Below are 21,145 nucleotides of genomic sequence, written 5' to 3' on the forward strand. Positions count from 1 at the left end.
CACTACGTAGGCGTACTGCGGGTTTGCATGGAGTAGCGGTACCCTCTCGACCAACGGGTCCGTCTTGTGGAGCCGCACGTGCTTGCGGAGGAGAACGGGTCCTGGTGCTGCCAGCACGTTGTGAGCGAAACCCCGGAGGTGGACTTCCTGGGGAAAGCAAAGAGACGTTCATGGGGCGTCTCGTTGGTCGCGGTGCACAGGAGCGGCCGAATGGAGTGAAGTGGGTTGGGGAGGACCTCCTGCCAGTGGGAGGCCCTGGAGATTTCTGGACCGCAGGGCCAGCTGGACGGCCCTCCAGCTGTCCCATTCTCCCACTCTACCTGCCCGTTTTCCCGGGGTTGTAGCTGGTCGTCCTGCTCGAGGCAATGCCCCTGTTGAGCAGGTACTGGCGCAGCTCATTGCTCATAAATGTGGATCCCCGGTCGCTGTGGATGTAGGTGGGGAAACCGAACAGAACGAAGATGGAGTTGAGGGCTTTGATGATGGTGGCAGACGTCATATCGGGGCATGGGACGGCGAAGAGGAATCAGGAATATTCGTCGAGCACATTAAGAAAGTACGTGTTACGGTCGGTGGAGGGGAGGGGCCCTTTGAAGTCCACGCTGAGGTGTTCAAAGGGGCGGGAGGCCTTCACCAGGCGCGCGCGGTCTGGCTGGTAGAAGTGCGGTTTACCTGGCAGTCTCTGGTGATAGCCCTGACTTCCTCGATGGAGTAGGGCAGGTTGTGGGCCTTAATGAAGTGGTAAAAGCGGGTGACCCCTGGGTGACAGAGATCGTCGTGCAGGGTCCAGAGTCGGTCCACTTGTGCGCTGGCACATGTACCTCGGGACAGGGTATCGGGCGGCTCGTTGAGCTTACCGGGGCGATACAAAATCTCGTAATTGTAGGTGGACAGCTCGATCCTCCACCGCAAGATTTTATCATTTTTGATCTTACCCCGCTGTGTGTTCCATGAAGGCAATCGACCGTTGGTCAGTGAGTTGAGTGAATCTCCTGCTGGCCGGGTAATGCCTCCAATGTCGCACAGCTTCAACGATTGCTTGGGCGTCCTTTTCAACGGAGGGGCGGCGCATTTCGGAAGCATGGAGGGTGCGGGAAAAGAATGCCATGGCCTGCCTGCCTGGTGAGGATGGCGGCCCAGAGCGACGTCTGATCCATCGCTGTCAACTTGGAAGGGGAGTGTCTCATCGACCGCGTGCATCGCGGCCTTGGCGATGTCGGATTTGATACGGTTGAAGGCCTGGTGAGCCTCGGCCGTCAGTGGGAAAACGGTGGATTGAATGAGTGGGCGGGGCTTGTTCGCATAGTTTGGGACCCACTGGGCATTGTATGAGAAGAACCCCAGGCATCGTTTGAGGGCCTTGGGGCAGTGGGGGAGGGGAAGTTCTATGAGGGGGCGCTTGCAAAAGGGGTCAGGCCCTACAACTCCGTTCTGAACCACATAGCCGAGGATGGCTGATCGGTTCGTGCTGAACACACACTTCTTGTTGTAAGTTAGGTTGAGGAGTGTGGAGAAATTTGGAAAGGTTAGCGTCGTGGTCCTGCTGGTCGTGGCCGCAGATCGTGACGTTGTCCAGGTACGGGAAAGTGGCCCGCAGCCCGTACCAGTCAACCACTCGGTACATCTCCCGTTGGAAGACCGAGACCCCGTTGATGACGCCGAAGAGAACCTGAAGGAAATGGTAAAGGCGGCCGTCTGCTTCAAACGCCCTTCCGGATGGGGAGCTGGTGGTAAGCGGATTTCAGGTCCACTGTCGAGAAGGCCCGGTACTGCGCAATCTGATTGACCATATCAGATATGTGTGGGAGGGGGGACCCGTCGAGCTGCGTGTACCGATTGATGGTCGGACTGTAGTCAACGATCATCCTGTTTTTCTCCCCGGTTTTCACTACTACCACTTGGGCTCTCCAGGGGCTGTTGCTGGCATCGATAATGCCTTCCCGCAGCAGCCGCTGGACCTCAGACCTGATGAAGGTCCTGTCCTGGACACTGTACCGTCTGCTCCTGGTGGCGACGGGTTTGCAATCCGGGGTGAGATTTGCAAATAGGGAAGGCGGATCGACCTTAAGGGTCGCGAGGCCACAAACAGTAAGGGGTGGTAGTGGCCCGCCAAATTTCAGGGTTAGGCTCTGGAAGTCCAGGCCGAGTAGCAGGGCAGCGCAGAGGTTGGGGCGGACGTAGAGCCGGAAGCTGATGAACTCTACGCGCTGGACGGTGAGGGTGGCGATGCAGTACCCCCGGATCGCCATGGAGTGAGATGCGGAGGCCAGGGAGATTCTTTGGTTAGCGGGGTGTACCACGAGGGAGCAGCACCTTACCGGATCGAGGTGGATGAAGCTCTCAGTGCTCCTGGAGTCCAGAAGGCAGGATATCTCGTTGCCGTCGAACTTCACCTTTGTCGAAGCGGTCGTGAGGTTGTGCGGTCGAGACTGGTCGATCGTGACCGAGACGAGACGCGGCTGGTCGTCGGCTGTTGCAGGCGATGAGCAGCCTGATGAGGTGCCCGATGGGCAGGGGTCCTGAGGCGGGTAAGGTGGCGGCGCCCACAGGCCACACGTGTCCTGGGGGAGGCAAGATAGCGGCGCCCTCGGGCAGCACGTGTTGTGAGTGGAGCAAGATGGCGGCACCCACAGGCTGCACGTGGTCTGAGGAGAGGAAGATGGTGGCGCCCACTGGCCACACGTGGGGGGTGCTGGGACAATAGAGGCGATTGAGTGGGCCTGTCACACTGCAGCGAAACGTCCCTTCTTCCAACAGGCCTTGCAGAGCGCGCTCCGCACCGGGTAGCACTGCCAGGGGTGTTTTGTCTGTCCACAGAAGTATCACTTGGGTCCCCCAGGGTTGGTTGGTTGCCATGCGGCGTAGGCGTGGGGTTGGCTGAGGGCGGTCGCTGATGGGGTCCACGATGGGGTGGCCGCTGGTGGGGTCCACGATGCACAGGGGGGGTGGGCCGTGCGGTCGGGGGCATAAGCCTATACGTTGCGACAGCGCTCGTTTCCTGGTCACCGCGAGGTCAAGCGTGGCCCCTTCTAAGAGGCGCTGGCGGATGTAGTAGGACCCTTTGCCCGTAACGAACGCGTCTCTCATTAGCAGGTTAGAATGTTCAGTGGCCGAAACGGCCTGGCAGTCACAGTCTCTCACCAGGGCGAGCAGGGCACACCAGAAATCTTCCACAGACTCACCGGGAAGTTGGTGCCGCGTGGATAGGAGGTGCCTGGCGTAGATCTTGTTGGTCTGCTGAGCGTAATTCTCCTTCAGTAGCGCCATGGCCTCTGCGTTGTTAGGCGTGTCCTGGACGAGGGGAAAAACGTTGGAGCGCAGCCGTGTGTACAGAATCTGGAGCTTCGGTACTTCTGGGATTGGGTCTGGCGCAGACCTGATGTATGCTTCAAAGCAAGCTCGCCAATGTTGGAAGTCCTTGTTGGCGTTGTCTGCTTGCGGATGCAGCTGCAGGCGATCCGGCTTGATGCAGAGGTCCATCTCTGAAAAATATCTGTGTAATAAATTGATGCACGATCAATTACGACGAGACAAGACTAGAATGTAATCGAGGCTTTATTACAGAGATGTGTGGCCTCCTACAGCAGCTTACGAAATGGCTGCTGTTTGGAGAGCACACACATTTATACTCCGCCTCCTGGGCGGAGCCAGCAGGCAGGGATCTACCCCCATACCTGTAGTACAGGGGCCTTACCGTAATACCCATATATACAATATAATACAACAGTGGTGACTACCACAATTAGCGAGATTGAGGTTGAATGTAATGGCCTCCAGGAAATTTGTTTAGTGCTCCTTTTTCTAACGTGAAGTTGGTGCCTGCTATGGGGAACTGAGGACGTGAGTAGCGATTTCCATTTTCTGGCATACAGTTGATGCCCCATTTCAACGGTTAACTAACACAGTTGTTTCAGGATTACCCAATTGTGCGGTATACATCGACGATCTGGTAATTTTCAGCCAGACATGGAAAGAACATTTAAAACATCTGAGGGAGTTATTCGATCGACTTCAGGAGGCGGGTTGGTGATAAACCTAGCCAAAAGTGAATTTGGAAAAGCCCAAGTCACTTTCCTTGACCCTACAATTGACAGGGTCGAATGGTCACACGGGATGTGCAAATAAAAATTATTCGGGAGTTTCCAATATCCTCGACATGAAGGGAAATAATGCGATTTCTTGGCATGAGTGGATTTGATCGACCATTTGTGCCAAATGTTTGCAGAGTGCTTGCTCCACTGACGGATTTGCTAAAGAAACGTCAAAAATTTCAATGGACAGCGGGCTTTCAACAGGCATTTGACTGCCTGAAAGCTGTGATAACCAATGCTCCTGTGCTGGAGAATTACAAGGGACTCTGTGATCAGATTGAACTAAAGTATCTGACTTTAAAGAGAAATGCCGAGGCGGAGAGAAATGGATGGATCGTGCAGAGACCTTCTTGTCCAAAGAGACTGTCAACCAGGAGGGAGTCCAGTTGGAGGAAGAAGAACTAAAATGGACTTTGTTATTATAAATGTTTGCATGTTTTGGTTTTGTCGACAAAAAGGGATATTTATTGTCAATTTTGCTTAAAAGATAGTATCTTCTTTTAAATTCAGCAGAGCAGGACAAAGGGTTTAATTCTGAGGGAAAATAAAATAAAAGAGTAAACTTGTGGAAAACATAATACCTGATTGCAGTGGGGTATCAGTTGATAAGATGTTTACTGTGTGTTTATAAAATGTTACCCAGATTCATAGAATAAACATTGTTTATGTTTAAAATACTTTTGATCTCTGTTGCATCACGCCTGCAAAGTGGGCCGTGTGCTCCCCATAACCACAATCTATTAAAGGTTGTGGGTCAGGTGAACTCCATGATACACTTTGGGGTTCTCTAAACCCTGGCCCATAATAATTGTTAATAAGTAATGGGCCGTATTAGTTGTGAGAACACTTCACAGCCGCAGGTTGTGTTTGCTGCTTGCTCCTGCTGGTTTCTGCAGGTGCCTGGAGGCTGCTGTTGCTCTTTTCTGCAGCCAGAACGAAAGACAATTTGTTCAAAGATACCTGGGACCTCATGCGCGACATTGATCCAAATGAAAAACCTGATGATGTTGAACACGGTCCTGCTCATCAGGTCTTCCCATGCCAATGTCGAAGAGGCTCAGGAGGCTGGTAAGGCCGAGCAGTGTATGATTGATGGCTTCCTCGCCGTGCTCCTCTGCTCATTCCGAGTACTACTGCTGGCATGCAGGTGACAATAGCCAGCCAGAACAGCAGACAGGCACTCCACAGGTTCCAGAACCTTTCGGTCCTCCGCGACGGGAAGTATGCAGTGAGCCACCTGCAAGAAACCCACGCCACTCCGGGAGTCAAAGCCACGTGGCTCCTGGAGTGGCGAGGAGGGGGGGGTTCTACCTGAGTCACCTGACCTCACCTTCAGGCAAGGTGGGCAACTTATTGCCTCTACAGTTTCAACCAGAGATCCTGGGGGGTCAAGGAGCCAGGACGAGGCCAATTGCTGCACCTGACGGCCCCTGATAGTCACGTGGTGTTTCACTTTGTCAATGTCTACGCTCCCATTTTGAAGCCGCAACAATCGACTTTCTTCAAGGAAGTGTCTACTCCCCTTGTCACCATCGAGGCGGGTCCGTGCATTATTGCATCATCCTCGCGGCAGGGGGCAGGCGGGGATTTTAACTGTACCCATGGGACAAGGGACCACCTTGGTGCCCAGTGCTGCTTGCCAATAGAGCTGACATTAAGGAAACATCGAAACATAGAAAATTGGAGCAGGAGTAGGCCATTCGGCCCTTCGATCCTGCACCACCATTATATGATCATGACTGATCATGCAATTTCAGTATCCCACTCCGTTTTCTCTCCACACCCTTGATCCCTATAGCCGCAAACTCCCTCTTGAATATATCCAACGAACTGGCCCCGACAGCTTTCTGTTACCCACAATCCAGTCCCCACTTTCCAAATGCTCAGTTATTTCATCCTTAATAATTGACGCCAGCATTTTCCCCATCGCCGATGTCAGGCTAACCGGTCTATAATTCTCTCTCTCTCCTTTTAAAAAAAGTGGGGTTACATTAGTTACCCTGCAATCCATTGGAACTCTTCCAGAGTCTATAGAATGCACCAATGTGTCCACTATTTCTAGGTCACTTCCTTGGGGACTTATCGGGTTTTAATCGTTTCTATTTCTCCAAAACAATTTCCTGACGAATAAGGATTTCCTTCAGTTCCTCCTTCATGTGAGACCCTCTGTCCCCTAGTATTTCCAGAAGGTTATTTGTGTCCTCCTGAGTGAAGACAGATCCAAAGTATTTGTTCAACTGGTCTGCCATCTCTTTGTTGTCCATTATGAACTCACCTGATTCTTACGGTGAGGGACCTACATTTGTCTTCACCAGTCTTTTTCTCTTCACAGATCTACAGAAGCTTTTGCAGTCAGGTTTCATATTTTCTACAAGTTTACTCTTGTATTCTATTTCCCCTTCCGAATTAAACCCTTTGCCCTCCTCTGCTGAGTTTTGTTTCTCCCAGTCCGCAGGCTTACTGATTTTTCCGGCCAATTTATACGCCTCCTCTTTGAATTTCCCATGTTAGCCATGGTTGAGCCACCTTCCTATTGGATTGGATTTGTTTATTGTCACGTGTACCGAGGTACAGCGAAAAGCATCTTTCTGCGAACTGCTCGACAGATCATTAAGTACATGGGAAGAAAATACATAACCGGGCAACACAAGGTACACAATGTAACTACATAAGCACCGGCATCGGGTGAAGCATACAGGGTGTAGTGTTAATGAGGTCAGTCCATAAGAGCGTCATTTAGGAGTCTGGTAACAGCGGGGAAGAAGCTCTTTTTGAGTCTATTCGTGCGTGTTCTCAGACTTCTGTATCTCCTGCCCGATGGAAGAAGTTGGAAGTGTGAGTAAGCCGGGTGGGAGGGGTCTTTGATTATGCTGCCCACTTTCCCCAGGCAGCGGGAGGTGTAGATGGAGTCAATGGATGGGAGGCAGGTTCGTGTGATGGACTGGGCGGTGTTCACGACTCTCTGAAGTTTCTTGCGGTCCTGGGCCGAGCAGTTGCCATACCAGGCTGTGATGCAGCCCGATAGGATGCTTTCTATGGTGCATCTGTAAAAGTTGGTAAGAGTTAATGTGGACATGCTGAATTTCCTTAGATTCCTGCGGAAGTATAGGCGCTGTTGTACTTTCTTGGTGGTAGCGTCGACGTGGATGGACCAGGACAGATTTTTGGAGATGTGCACCCCTAGGAATTTGAAACTGCTAACCATCTCCACCTCTTCTTACTCTTGCTCCAGATAGGGATGTGCAATCATTGAAGTTTATCCCTGTGTTCTTTCAGTGTCTGCCATTGCCTATCCACCGTCAATCCTTTAAGGATCCTTTTCCAGCTTATCCTCGCCAATGCACGCCTCATACCATCAAACATATTTCTTCGAAACAAACCGGTTGGACTTTAACCTGGTGTTGTAAGACTTCTCATTGTGCTCACCCCAGTCCAACGCCGGCATCTCCACATCATTATTTCTTTAAGTTCAGGACTCTAGTCTCAGACTGAACTGGGTCACTCTCCATCTTAATGAAGAACTCTACCATATTAGGGTCACTCTGGATCTCGCGCAATGTGGCAAATTAATCCTCTAGCATTGCACAATACCCAATGTAGGATGGCCAGCTCCCTAGTTGGTCAAGAAAACCATCCCTTAGAAATTCCAGGAAATCCTCCTCCAATGCATTGCTACAAGTTTGATTAGCCCAATCAATATGCAGATTGAAGTCACCCATAATGCTACTGTACCCTTACTGCACGCATCTCTAATTCCCTGTTTGATGCCATCCCAAAACTCACAACTACTGTTTTGTGGTCTGTACACAACTCCCACTGATGTTTTTTGCCCTTTGGTGTTCCGCAGCTCCACAGATTCCACATTGTCCACGCTAATGATAATCTTTATTATTGCCACAAGTAGGCTTACATTAACACTGCAATGAAGTTGCTGTGAAAATCCCCTTGTCGCCACATTCCGGCGCCTGTTCGGGTACACAGAGGGAGAATTCAGAATGTCCAATTCACCTAACAGCACGTCTTTCAGGACTTGTGGGAGGAAACTGGAGCGCCCGGAGGAAACCCACGCAGACACGGGGAGAACGTGCAGACTCCGCACAGACAGTGACCCAAGCCGGGAATCGAACCTGGGACCCTGGCGCTGTGAAGCAACAGTGCTCACCACTGAGCTACCGTGCTGCACTTGGAGGAAGCACTGAGGGTGGCAAGGTCGCAGAATATATTCTGGGTGGGAACTTCAATGTCCATCCCCAAGAGATGCTCAGTAATACCAGCACAGACCGAGCTGGCCGGGGACAGAGCTGCGAGACTGGGACTGCAGCAGGTGGTGAGGGACAGACCGAGCTGGTCGGGGACAGAGCTGCGAGACTGGGACTGCAGCAGGTGGTGAGGGACAGACCGAGCTGGTCGGGGACAGAGCTGCGAGACTGGGACTGCAGCAGGTGGTGAGGGACAGACCGAGCTGGCCGGGGACAGAGCTGCGAGACTGGGACTGCAGCAGGTGGTGAGGGACAGACCGAGCTGGCCGGGGACAGAGCTGCGAGACTGGGACTGCAGCAGGTGGTGTGGACAGACCGAGCTGGTCGGGGACAGAGCTGCGAGACTGGGACTGCAGCAGGTGGTGTGGACAGACCGAGCTGGCCGGGGACAGAGCTGCGAGACTGGGACTGCAGCAGGTGGTGAGGGACAGACCGAGCTGGCCGGGGACAGAGCTGCGAGACTGGGACTGCAGCAGGTGGTGAGGGACAGACCGAGCTGGCCGGGGACAGAGCTGCGAGACTGGGACTGCAGCAGGTGGTGAGGGACAGACCGAGCTGGCCGGGGACAGAGCTGCGAGACTGGGACTGCAGCAGGTGGTGAGGGACAGACCGAGCTGGCCGGGGACAGAGCTGCGAGACTGGGACTGCAGCAGGTGGTGAGGGACAGACCGAGCTGGCCGGGGACAGAGCTGCGAGACTGGGACTGCAGCAGGTGGTGAGGGACAGACCGAGCTGGCCGGGGACAGAGCTGCGAGACTGGGACTGCAGCAGGTGGTGAGGGACAGACCGAGCTGGCCGGGGACAGAGCTGCGAGACTGGGACTGCAGCAGGTGGTGAGGGACAGACCGAGCTGGCCGGGGACAGAGCTGCGAGACTGGGACTGCAGCAGGTGGTGAGGGACAGACCGAGCTGGCCGGGGACAGAGCTGCGAGACTGGGACTGCAGCAGGTGGTGAGGGACAGACCGAGCTGGCTGGGGACAGAGCTGCGAGACTGGGACTGCAGCAGGTGGTGAGGGACAGACCGAGCTGGTCGGGGACAGAGCTGCGAGACTGGGACTGCAGCAGGTGGTGAGGGACAGACCGAGCTGGCCGGGGACAGAGCTGCGAGACTGGGACTGCAGCAGGTGTTGAGGGACAGACCGAGCTGGCCGGGGCCAGAGCTGCGAGACTGGGACTGCAGCAGGTGGTGAGGGACAGACCGAGCTGGTTGGGGACAGAGCTGCGAGACTGGGACTGCAGCAGGTGGTGAGGGACAGACCGAGCTGGTCGGGGACAGAGCTGCGAGACTGGGACTGCAGCAGGTGGTGAGGGACAGGCCGAGCTGGCCGGGGACAGAGCTGCGAGACTGGGACTGCAGCAGGTGGTGAGGGACAGACCGAGCTGGCCGGGGACAGAGCTGCGAGATTGGGACTGCAGCAGGTGGTGTGGACAGACCGAGCTGGGCGGGGACAGAGCTGCGAGACTGGGACTGCAGCAGGTGGTGAGGGACAGACCGAGCTGGCCGGGGACAGAGCTGCGAGACTGGGACTGCAGCAGGTGGTGAGGGACAGACCGAGCTGGCCGGGGACAGAGCTGCGAGACTGGGACTGCAGCAGGTGGTGAGGGACAGACCGAGCTGGCCGGGGACAGAGCTGCGAGACTGGGACTGCAGCAGGTGGTGAGGGACAGACCGAGCTGGCCGGGGACAGAGCTGCGAGACTGGGACTGCAGCAGGTGGTGAGGGACAGACCGAGCTGGCCGGGGACAGAGCTGCGAGACTGGGACTGCAGCAGGTGGTGAGGGAACCAACAAGAGGGAAAAACATACTTTTTAAATTCTTTCCTGGGATGTGGCTGTCGGAAGCAAAGCCAGCGCTTGCTGCCTGTCCCCAATTGCCCTCAAACTGGGGCATTTTATTTTGAAAGAGTCAACCACATTGCAGTGGGTCTAGAGTCACATGTAGGCCAGGCTGGGTAAGGACGGCAGATTTCCTTCTCTAAAGGGCATTAGTGAACCAGATGGGTTTTTATGACAATCGACAATGGTTTCATGGTCATCATTCAGCATCAGACTTTTCATTTCATTTATTGAATTCAAATTTCATCATCTGCCATAGTGGAATTCTTACCAGGGTTCCCAGAGCATTCGCCTGGGTATCTCGATTACTAATCATAGAATTTACGGTGCAGAAGGAGGCCATTTGGCCCATCGAGTCTGCACCGGCTCTTGGAAAGAGCACCCTACCCAAGGTCAACACCTCCACCCTATCCCCATAACCCAGTAACCCCACCCATATGGAATGGTGTCCTTCATTGCTAGAGGGATGGAGTTTAAAAGCAGGGAGGTTATGTGGCAGCTGTATGGGGTGCTGGTGAGGCCACACCTTGAGTACTGTGTACAGTTTTGGTCTCCTTACTTGAGAAAGGACGTACTGGCACTCGACGGGGTGCAGAGGAGATTCACTTGGTTGATTCTGGAGTTGAGAGTATTGGCTTATGAAGAGAGATTAGGTAGACTGGGACTATACTCATTGAAATTTGGAAGAATAAGGGGGATCTTATAGAAACATATACAATTATGAAGGGAATAGATAGGATAGAAGCAGGGAGGTAGGTTATTTCCACTGGTGGGTGAATATAGAATTAGGGGGCACAGCCTCAAAATAAGTGGGAGCAGATTTAGGACTGAGTTGAGGAGGAACTTCTTCACCTGAAGTGTTGTAAATCTGGGGAATCCCCCGCCCTGTGAAGTAGTTGAGGCTACCTTGTTGAATGATTTAAAGCAAAGATAGATAGATTCATCGGTCCCTCATTTGTCCCTAATCTCCATCGCATCGGGAACTCCGTTACCAGCGGCGGGCGATGGAGAATCTCGACCAAATTGTCAGCAAGGAAGAGGATATCAGCTTGCAATGGGAGAGATAAAGAACATCCAGGGAGAGATCGAAGGAGCAGCTTGAGCGTGAGACAAGATGCACTGGGACTACGGAGACAGGAGATGGAGAAAAAGGGGAGGGAAAAATATACTATCGCAGGAAAGGAAAACAGAGCACACTGGGAAAGAGGGATCAATACAAAAAGAGGGAGGGAATGTAAAGGGGATCTTGAGGCTGTGAAAAGGTGCCCAGGCAGCTGAGAGTGATTCTGAGTGAAAGTAGGAAGTAGCACATGGGAACGCCAAAATAACTTCCCTACTATGAGTAATGAGAAAGTTATCCACATTCAGAGTGTGAGCACTGTAATTGTAGAGAGGGAACAGAACACAGATATATTTCAATTTAGGCTGAGATTATTGGCAATTTTCTGTCGAGCTGAGTGTGAAAATCTGATGCCAGATATTTGGAGCATTGCGATGCCCACAGCACTACATTAATGTCATTTTCATTCTGACCTGGCAAGGAGTGGGGGAGTTTTCCAAGCGATGTGGAAAGTAAAGTCGAACTCGATTGCCAACACAATCGCTGTACTCACCAAGTCCATCGTATTTGCAATGTTAATCAATCGCCTCACCACAGCACCTCGGTCACTCGCCAGATGCTGATACTGAAATCAAACCAAATAATTTATGATGAGTCAATGAGCAACATAACTCTACCCACACTCCCATGATCCCACACACCCTGCCACTTTCTTCAACCCATTCCCCATGAATTTTCTAAAATTTCCTTAACGCTAAATGGTCCCAGGAAATGAACTAGTGGGGTGCCACAGGGATCGGTGCTGGGACCCCAGCTATTCACAATATATATTAATGATTTGGATGAGGAAACAAAATGTAACATCTCAAAGTTTGCAGATGACACCAAGTTGGGTGGGAGGGTGAATTGTGACGAGGATGCAGGGATCCTACAGCAAGATCTGGACAGGTTGGGCGAGTGGGCAAATCAATGGCAGATGCAGTATAATTTGGATAAGTGTGAGGTTATTCACTTTGGAAGCAAAAATAGGAAGGCACATTACTATCTGAATGGTTGTAAATTAGGAGAGGGGAGTGTGCAGCGGGACCTGGGTGTCCTTGTGCAGTCGCTGAAGGTAAGCATGCAGGTGCAGCAGGCGGTAAAGAAGGCTAATGGTATGTTGGCCTTCATTGCGAGAGGATTCGAGTATAGAAGCAGGGATGTGTTGCTGCAATTATACAGGGCTTTGGTGAGGCCACACCTGGAGTATTGTGTGCAGTTTTGGTCTCCTTCTCTGAGGAAGGATGTTCTTGCTCTCGAGGGAGCGCAGCGAAGGGTTACCAGACTGATTCCAGGGATGGCGGGATTGTCATATGAGGAGAGATTGACTCGGTTGGGATTGTTCTCGCCGGAGTTCAGAAGAATGAGGGGGGTCTCATAGAGACTTATAAAATTCTACCAGGACTAGACAGGGCAGATGCAGGGAAGATGTTACCAATGATGGGTGTGTCCAGAACCAGGGGTCACAGTCTGAGGATTCAGGACAAACCATTTCGGACAGAGATAAGGAGACATTTCTTCACAGAAAGAGTGGTGAGCCTGTGGAATTCATTACCACAGGAAGTAGTTGATGCTAAAACATTGAATATATTCAAGAGGCGGCTGGATATAGCACTTGGGGAGAAAGCAGGGTTAGGCTATTGAGTTGGATGATCAGCCATGATGGTGATGAATAGTGGAGCAGGCTCGAAGGGCCGAAAGGCAAACTCCTGCTCCTATCTTCCATGTATCTATGTATCTAGAAGTGTTACACCATTATTCAAGAAGAAGGGACCGAGAAAATAGTGAACTTACCCTGACATCCAAAAATTCAGAATCAATTAATGAGGAAATCCTCTTAACACAGTTAGAAAATCAAAGCATGCTCAGAGAAAGCCATGGTTTAATGAAAGGCAAATTGGGTTTGACAAATTCATTAGCATGTTTTGAAGATCTAATGAGTAGTTAGCTCAAGGAGACCGAGTTGAGATCGTGTACCTGGCTTCCAAAAAAACAAACGGGCATTTTCAAGTTGACAAGCTGCAACTAGTGGAGTGCGGCAGAAACAATTCTGCAACCTTATCTTTTCACTGCTTTATTCATGACTTTGATGAAGAGACCCAGAGAAATGCATCTAAGTTTGCTGATGATGTAAAATTAGGTAGAAATGTAAGCTATGAGGAGGAAACATCAAGAATGCAAATAGATATAGGCAGGTAAAATGAATAAATGACAAGATGGCAGATGGAATATAACATGGGGAAGTGTAAGGTTATTCAATTTGGTACAAAGGCATAAAATGTAAAATATCCCAGAGAATCTGGATATACAAAAGAACAAAGAACATAGACCAGCACTGCACAGGAACAGGCCCTTCGGCCCTCCAAACCTGCACTGACCACACTGCCAATCTGAACTAAAACCCCGAACCATTCCGGGACCATTCTGTTCCCATCCAATTCATGTATTTGCCGAGACGCCCCTTAAAAGTCACTATCGTATCTGCTTCCACTACCTGATAGAAGTTTATAAAATCCTGATAGAAGTTTATCAAATTATGAGGGGTATAGAGAGGGTGAACAGTTGGAGGCTTTTTCCCAAGGTGGAAATGACAATTACAAGGGGTCAAAAGATCAAGGTGAGGGGGGAAAGGTTCAGTGGAGATGTGCAGGGGAAGGTTTTTACACAGAGGATTGTGGTGACGTGGAATTCACTGCCAAGTGAGGTGGTTGACGCAGACACGTAGCGACCTTGAAGACTTATCTGGATAGGCACATGAACAGACGGGGTATAGAAAGATACAGGCGTTTGATCTAGATAGGACACGTGATCGGCACAGGCTTGGAGGGCTGAAGGGCCTGTTCCTGTGCTGTCTTGTTCTTTGTTCTTCCCCAGCAGCGAGTTCCAGGCTCCCACCACCCTCTGTGTAAAAAACCGCCCTCGCACATCTCCTGTAAACTACCTTTCGTAAACAAAGGAACATCATTGGCTATTCTCCAGTCCTCTGTATCCTCAATGGCGACAGGGAGGTTCCAAAGATTCCTCTCAAGGCCTCAGCAATTTCCTCCCTTGCCTCTCTCAGTATTCTGCAGGATATCCCATCAGGCCCTGGGGACTTATCTACCTTAGTGTTTTTGAAGATCCCCAACACCTCCTAGTTTTTGATCTCATTGTGACCCAGACTATCTACACACCCTTCCCCAGACTCATCATCCACCAAGTCCTTCTCTTTGGTGAACACTGATGCAAAATATTCATTTTGTGTGTCACCCATTTCCTCTGGCTCCACACATAGATTCCTTCCCATGTCCTTCGGTGGGCCAACCCTTTCCCTGCCTACCCTCTTGCTTTATATATACGGATAAAAGGCCGTGGGATTTTCCTTAATCCTGTTTGCCAATTACTTTTCTTAACCCTTTTAGCCTTCCTGACTCCTTGCTTATGTTTCTTTCCAATTTCATAAACATAAGAACATAAGAACTAGGAGCAGGAGTAGGCCATCTGGCCCCTCGAGCCTGCCCCGCCATTCAATGAGATCATGGCTGATCTTTTGTGGACTCAGCTCCACTTTCCCACCCGAACACCACAACCCTTAATCCCTTTATTCTTCAAAAAACTATCTATCAATATCTTAAAAATATTTAATGAAGGAGCAACATCGAGGGCCGAAGGGCCTGTACTGCGCTGTAATGTTTTATGTTCTATGAGCCTCAACTGCTTCACTGGGCAGCGAATTCCATAGATTCACAACCCTTTGGGTGAAGAAGTTCCTCCTAAGCTCAGTCCTAAATCTACTTCCCCTTATTTTGAGGCTATGCCCCCTAGTTCTGCTTTCACCCACCAGTGGAAACAACCTGCCCGCATCTATCCTATCTATTCCCTTCATAATTTTAGATGTTTCTATAAGATCCCCCCGCATCCTTCTAAATTCCAACGAGTACCGTCCCAGTCTACTCAATCTCTCCTCGTAATCCAACGCCTTCAGCTCTTGGATTAACCTAGTGAATCTCCTCTGCACACCCTCCAGCACCAGTACACCCTATCTCAGGTAAGGAGACCAAAACTGGACACAATACTCCAGGTGTGGCCTCACTAAAACCTTATACAATTGCAGCATAGCCTCCCTAGTTTTAAACTCCATCCCTCTAGCAATGAAGGACAAAATTCCATTTGCCTTCTTAATCACCTGTTGCACCTTAAACCAACTTTTTGCGAAGCATGCACTAGCACACCCAGGTCTCTCTGTGCAGCAGCATGTTTTAATATTTTATCATTTAAATAATAAATCCCTTTTTCTGTTATTCCTACCAAAATGGATAACCTCACATTTGTCAAACATTGTATTCCATCTGCCAGACCCTAGCCCATTCACTTAGCCTATCCAAATCCCTCTGCAGACTTCCAGTATCCTCTGCACTTTTTGCTTTACCACTTATCTCAGTGTCGTCTGCAAACCTGGACACATTGCCCTTGGTCCCCAACTCCAAATCATCTATGTAAATTGTGAACAGTTGTGGGCCCAACACTGATCCCTGAGGGACACCACTAGCTACTGATTGCCAACCAGAGAAACATCCATTAATCCCCACTCTTTGCTTTCTATTAATTAAGCAATCCTCTATCCATGCTACTACTTTACCCTTAATGCCATGCATCTTTATCTTATGCAGCAACCTTTTGTGTGGCACCTTTTCAAAAGCTTTCTGGAAAGCCAGATATACTACATCCATTGGCACCCCGTTATCTACCGCACTGGTAATGTCCTCAAAAAATTCCACGAAATTAGTTCGGCACGACCTGCCCTTTATGAACCCATACTGCGCCTGCCCAATGGGACAATTTCCATCCAGATGCCTCGCTATTTCTTCCTTGATGATAGATTCCAGCATCTTCCCTACTACCGAAGTTAAGCTAACTGGCCTATAATTACCCACTTTCTGCCTACCCCCTTTTTTAAACAGTGTCACGTTTGCTAATTTCCAATCCGCCGGGACCACCCCAGAGCCTAGTGAATTTTGGTAAATTATCACTGGTGCATTTGCAATTTCCCTAGCCATCTCTTTTCGCACTCTGGGATGCATTCCATCAGGTCCAGGAGACTTGTCTACCTTTAGCCCCATTAGCTTGCCCATCACCACCTCCTTAGTGATAACAATCATCTCAAGGTCCTCACCTGTCACAGCCTCATTTCCATCAGTCACTGGCATGTTATTGTGTCTTCCACTGTGAAGACTGACCCAAAAAACCTGTTCAGTTCCTCAGCCATTTCCTCATCTCCCATTATTAAATCTCCCTTCTCACCCTCTAAAGGACCAATATTTACCTTAGCCACTCTTTTTTGTTTTATATATTTGTAGAAACTTTTACTTTCTGTTTTTATATTCTGAGCAAGTTTACTCTCATAATCTATCTTACTCTTCTTTATAGCTTTTTTAGTACCTTTCTGTTGCCCCATAAAGATTTCCCAGTCCTCTAGTCTCCCACTAATCTTTGCTACTTTGTATGCTTTTTCCTTCAAATTGATACTCTCCCTTATTTCCTTAGATATCCACGGTCGATTTTCCCTCTTTCTACCGTCCTTCCTTTTTGTTGGGAAAACCTTTGCTGAGCACTGTGAAAAATCGCTTGGAAGGTTCTCCGCTGTTCCTCAACTGTTTAACCATAAAATCTTTGCTCCCAGTCTACCTTAGCTAGCTCTTTCCTGATCCCATTGTAATCATCTTTGTTTAAGCACAAAACACTAGTGTTTGATTTTATCTTCTCACCCTCCATCTGTATTTTAAATTCCACCATATTGTGATCGCTCCTTCTGAGAGGATCCCTAACTATGAGATCCTGAATCAATCCTGTATCAATCCTGTCTCATTACACAGGACCAGATCTAGGACCGTTTGTTCCCTCGTAGGTTCCACTACATACTGTTCCAGGAAACTATCGTGGATACATTCTATAAACTCCTCCTCAAGGCTGCCTTGACCAACCTGGTTAAACCAATCGACATGTAGATTAAAATCCCCCATGATAACTGCTGTACCATTTCTACATGCATCAGTTATTTCTTTGTTTATTACCTGCCCCACCATATTGTTACTATTTGGTGGCCTACAGACTACTCCTATCAGTGACTTTTTCACCTTACTATTCCTGATTTCCACCCAAATGGATTCAACCTTATAGATTTCATAGAATTTACAGTGCAGAAGGAGGCCATTCAGCCCATCGAGTCTGCACCGGCTCTTGGAAAGAGCACCATACCCAGGTCCACACCTCCACCCTATCCCCATAACCCAGTAACCCCACCCAACACTAAGGGCAATTTTGGACACTAAGGGCAATTTAGAATGGCCAATCCACCTAACCTGCACATCTTTGGACTGTGGGAGGAAACCGGAGCACCCGGAGGAAACCCACGCACACACGGGGAGGATGTGCAGACTCCGCACAGACAGTGACCCAAGCTGGAATCGAACTTGGGACCATGGAGCTGTGAAACAATTGTGCTATCCACAATGCTACCGTGCTGCCCCAATCCTCCATAGCACCGATGTCATCCCTTGCTATTGCCCGGATGCCATCCTTAAATAACAGAGCTACACCACCTCCCTTACCATCCACTCTGTCCTTCCGAATAGTTTGATACCCTCGGATATTTAACTCCCAGTCGTGACCATCCTCTCACCATGTTTCAGTAATGGCCACGAAATCAGAGTCATTCACGATGATTTGCGCCATCAACTCATTTACCTTATTACGAATACTACGAGCATTCAGGTAAAGTTCACTTATGTTGGCTTTTTTACCTCTGTTCTGAATCTTAACACCTCGATCAGTAACCTCTCCTAAGTTATATTTCCTCTTAACGTTTCTCCTAATTTTCCTTGTCGTTGAACCCATATCTTCCTGTAACAACCTGCCGCGTCGCTTACCATTAATGTTTTTACTTCCCGTTTTCTTCCTTTTAGTATTCCTGGTCCTATTCACTGAGCTCCCCTCAGTCACTGTACCTTGTACTGTCGCCCTTTCTGATTTTTGACTATGGCTTCTCTGCTTTACACTTCCCCCCTTACTGCCTTTTGTTTCTGGGGGTATAGGGCACAGGGGTTAATCCTGAGATTACAACCCCAGAGTTCCTGTTTTTTAACTTCCTTTTTAAAATAAATTTAGAGTACCCAATCTTTTTCCCCCAATTAAGGGGCAATTTAACGTGGCCAATCCACCTACCCTGCATATCTTTGGGTTGTGGGGGTGAGACCCACGCAGACACGGGGAGAATTTGCAAACTCCACCCAGACAGTGACCAGGGGCCAGGATTGAACCCGGGACCTCAGTGCCGTGAGACAGCAGTGCTAACCACTACGCCACCGTGCCAGTCCCTGTTTTTTAACTTTCTACCGAACTCCCAGAACTCTTGCTGCAGGACCTCGTGTAAGGGCACAGTAGGTTATCAAACCCATGTCCTGGAATATCCTCCAATCTGCCATTACCACCAAGCTCTTGTTCAGTGAAGCGTGCGGGAGAGCATGTCATGAGCAACACCAGCAATGAGGTGTCAACCTGGTGCAGCTATAACACAGGACAGCTTGCAGCGAAACAGCATCAGCAGCAATATACAGAAGGAACTGGGCCGATAACAAACACACCAGATCTAAGCTCTGCCGTCCTGCCACATCCAGCCGTGAATGGTGGTGGACAATTAAACAACTCACTGGAGGAGGAGGCCCCACAAATATCCCCATCCTCAATGATGGGGAATCAGTAAAAAAGATAAGGTTGAGGCATTTACTGAAGAAGCTCTATCTTGGTCTCCACTTTAGCTCCCCAGCATCTCATTTGGCACTTTTCAGTGAATAATTCACCCCATGTGATATCAAGAAACAGCTGAAGGAACTGGATACTGCAAAGGCTATGGGCCCTGATAATATTCCACCAATAATACTGAAGACGTGTGCTCCAGAACTTGCCACACCCCCAGCTTAGCTGTTCCAGTGTACAACACTGGCATCTACACGGCAAAACATGGACAGAATTGCTGAATTCGAGAGGTAAGGTGAGAGTGACTGCCCTTCATATAAAGGTCGCATTTGACACCAATCAGCACGAGAAAAACTGAAAGCAATTGGGAATGAGGAGGCAAATTCTCCGCTGGTTGGAGTCATACCTGGCAGAAAGAATGTTGGTTACGGTCAGTAACCGCAGCTCCAGTACATCACTGCAGAGGTTTATAGAAACATAGAAAATAGGTGCAGGCAGAGGCCATTCAGCCCTTGGAGCCTGCATCACCATTCAGTCAGATCATGGCTGATCATGCAAATTCAGTATCCCACTCCCGCTCCCTCTCCATACCCCGTGATCCCTTTAGCCGCAAGGGCCACGTCCAGCTCCCTCTGGAATATAGTAAGTAGTCTTACAACACCAGACTAAAGTCCAACTGGTTTGTTTCAAATCACCTTTGGAACAAACATTTGAAACAAACCTGAAGGACTTTATAACCTGGTGTTGGAAGACTTCTTACTGTGCTCACCTCAGTCCAACGCCGGCATCTCCACATCATACCTCTTGAACATATCCAAGGAACTGGTCCCAGCAGCTTTCTTTGGTTGAGAATTCCACAAGTTCACAGCTCTCTGAAAGAAGTTCTTCCCCTTAAGACCATAAGACACGGGAGCAGAATTAGGCCACTCGGCCCATCAAGTCTGCTCCGCCATTCAATCATGGCTGATATTTTTTCAACCCCATTCTCTTGCCTTCTCCCCATAACCCCTGATCCCCTTGTTAATCAAGAATCTATCTATCTCTGTCTTAAAGACACTCAGTGATTTGGCCTCCACAGCCTTCTGCGGCAAAGAGTTCCACAGATTCACCACCCTCTGGGGGGAGAAATTCCTCCTCATCTCTGTTTTAAAGGATCGTCCCTTTCGTCTGAGATGGTGTCCTCTGCTTCTAGTTTTTCCCACAAGTGGAAACATCCTCTCCACGTCCACTTATCTCAGCCCTGAATGATTGACCCCTTATTCTTAGCTTATGACCCCTAGTTCTAGACATCCCCAACATCGGGATCATTCTTCCCGCATCTAGCCTGTTCACTCCCATCAGGATTTTACATGTTTCTATGAGACCCCCTCTCATTCTTCTAAACTCCAGTGAGTACAAGCCCAGTCGATCCAGTCTTTCTTCATATGTCAGTCCTGCCATCCCAGGAATTAGTCTGGTGAACCTTCGCTGGACACCCTCAACAGCAAGAATGTCCTTCCTCAAACTAGGAGACCAAAACTGCCACAATACTCAAGGTGTGGCCTCACCAAGGCCCTGTATAACTGCAGCAAGACATCCCTACTCCTATCCTCAAATCCTCTCGCTATGAAGGCCAGCATTCCATTAGCTTCCCTCACCGCCTGCTCTACCTGCACGCCAACCTTCAGCGACTGTTCCACCATCACACCCAGGCCTCGTTGCACTTCCCCTTTCCCTAACTTCCATTCAGAGAATAATCTGCCTTCCTTTTTTCCACCAAAGAGGATATCCTCACATTTCCCCACATTACGTTGCATTTGCCAAGTATTTGCCCACTCAGCCAACCTGCCCAAGTCACCCCGCAGCCTCTTTGCACCTCCTCACAGCACACACTGCCACCCAGCTTAGTGTCATCTGCAAAATTGGAGATAGTGCAATTACTTTGACTAAATGATTAATGTATATATGTTTTTTAAAAATAAATTTAGAGTACCCAATTCATTTTTTCCAATTAAGGGGCAATTTAGCGTGGCCAATCCACCTACCCTGCATATCTTTGGGTTGTGGGGGTGAAACACACGCAGACACGGGGAGAATGTGCAAACTCCACACGGACAGTGACTCAGAGCCAGGATCGAAACTGGGACCT

At 49.7% G+C, this 21,145-nt stretch overlaps 1 protein-coding gene across 1 annotated transcript in view; it reads right to left on the reverse strand.

The window, feature by feature from the left end:
• The window catches only part of LOC140409453 (disintegrin and metalloproteinase domain-containing protein 12-like), a 170,637-nt gene extending 158,828 nt beyond the window's left edge, over positions 1-11,809 (reverse strand). The window contains exon 1 of the mRNA XM_072497885.1: positions 11,801-11,809. Coding sequence (XP_072353986.1) covers positions 11,801-11,809 — 9 coding nt within the window. The remainder of the gene's footprint in view (positions 1-11,800) is intronic.
• Between the last annotated feature and the right edge of the window lie 9,336 nt (positions 11,810-21,145).

The sequence above is a fragment of the Scyliorhinus torazame genome, chromosome 3 (genome assembly GCF_047496885.1).
Source record: "Scyliorhinus torazame isolate Kashiwa2021f chromosome 3, sScyTor2.1, whole genome shotgun sequence".
Lineage (NCBI taxonomy): Eukaryota > Metazoa > Chordata > Chondrichthyes > Carcharhiniformes > Scyliorhinidae > Scyliorhinus > Scyliorhinus torazame.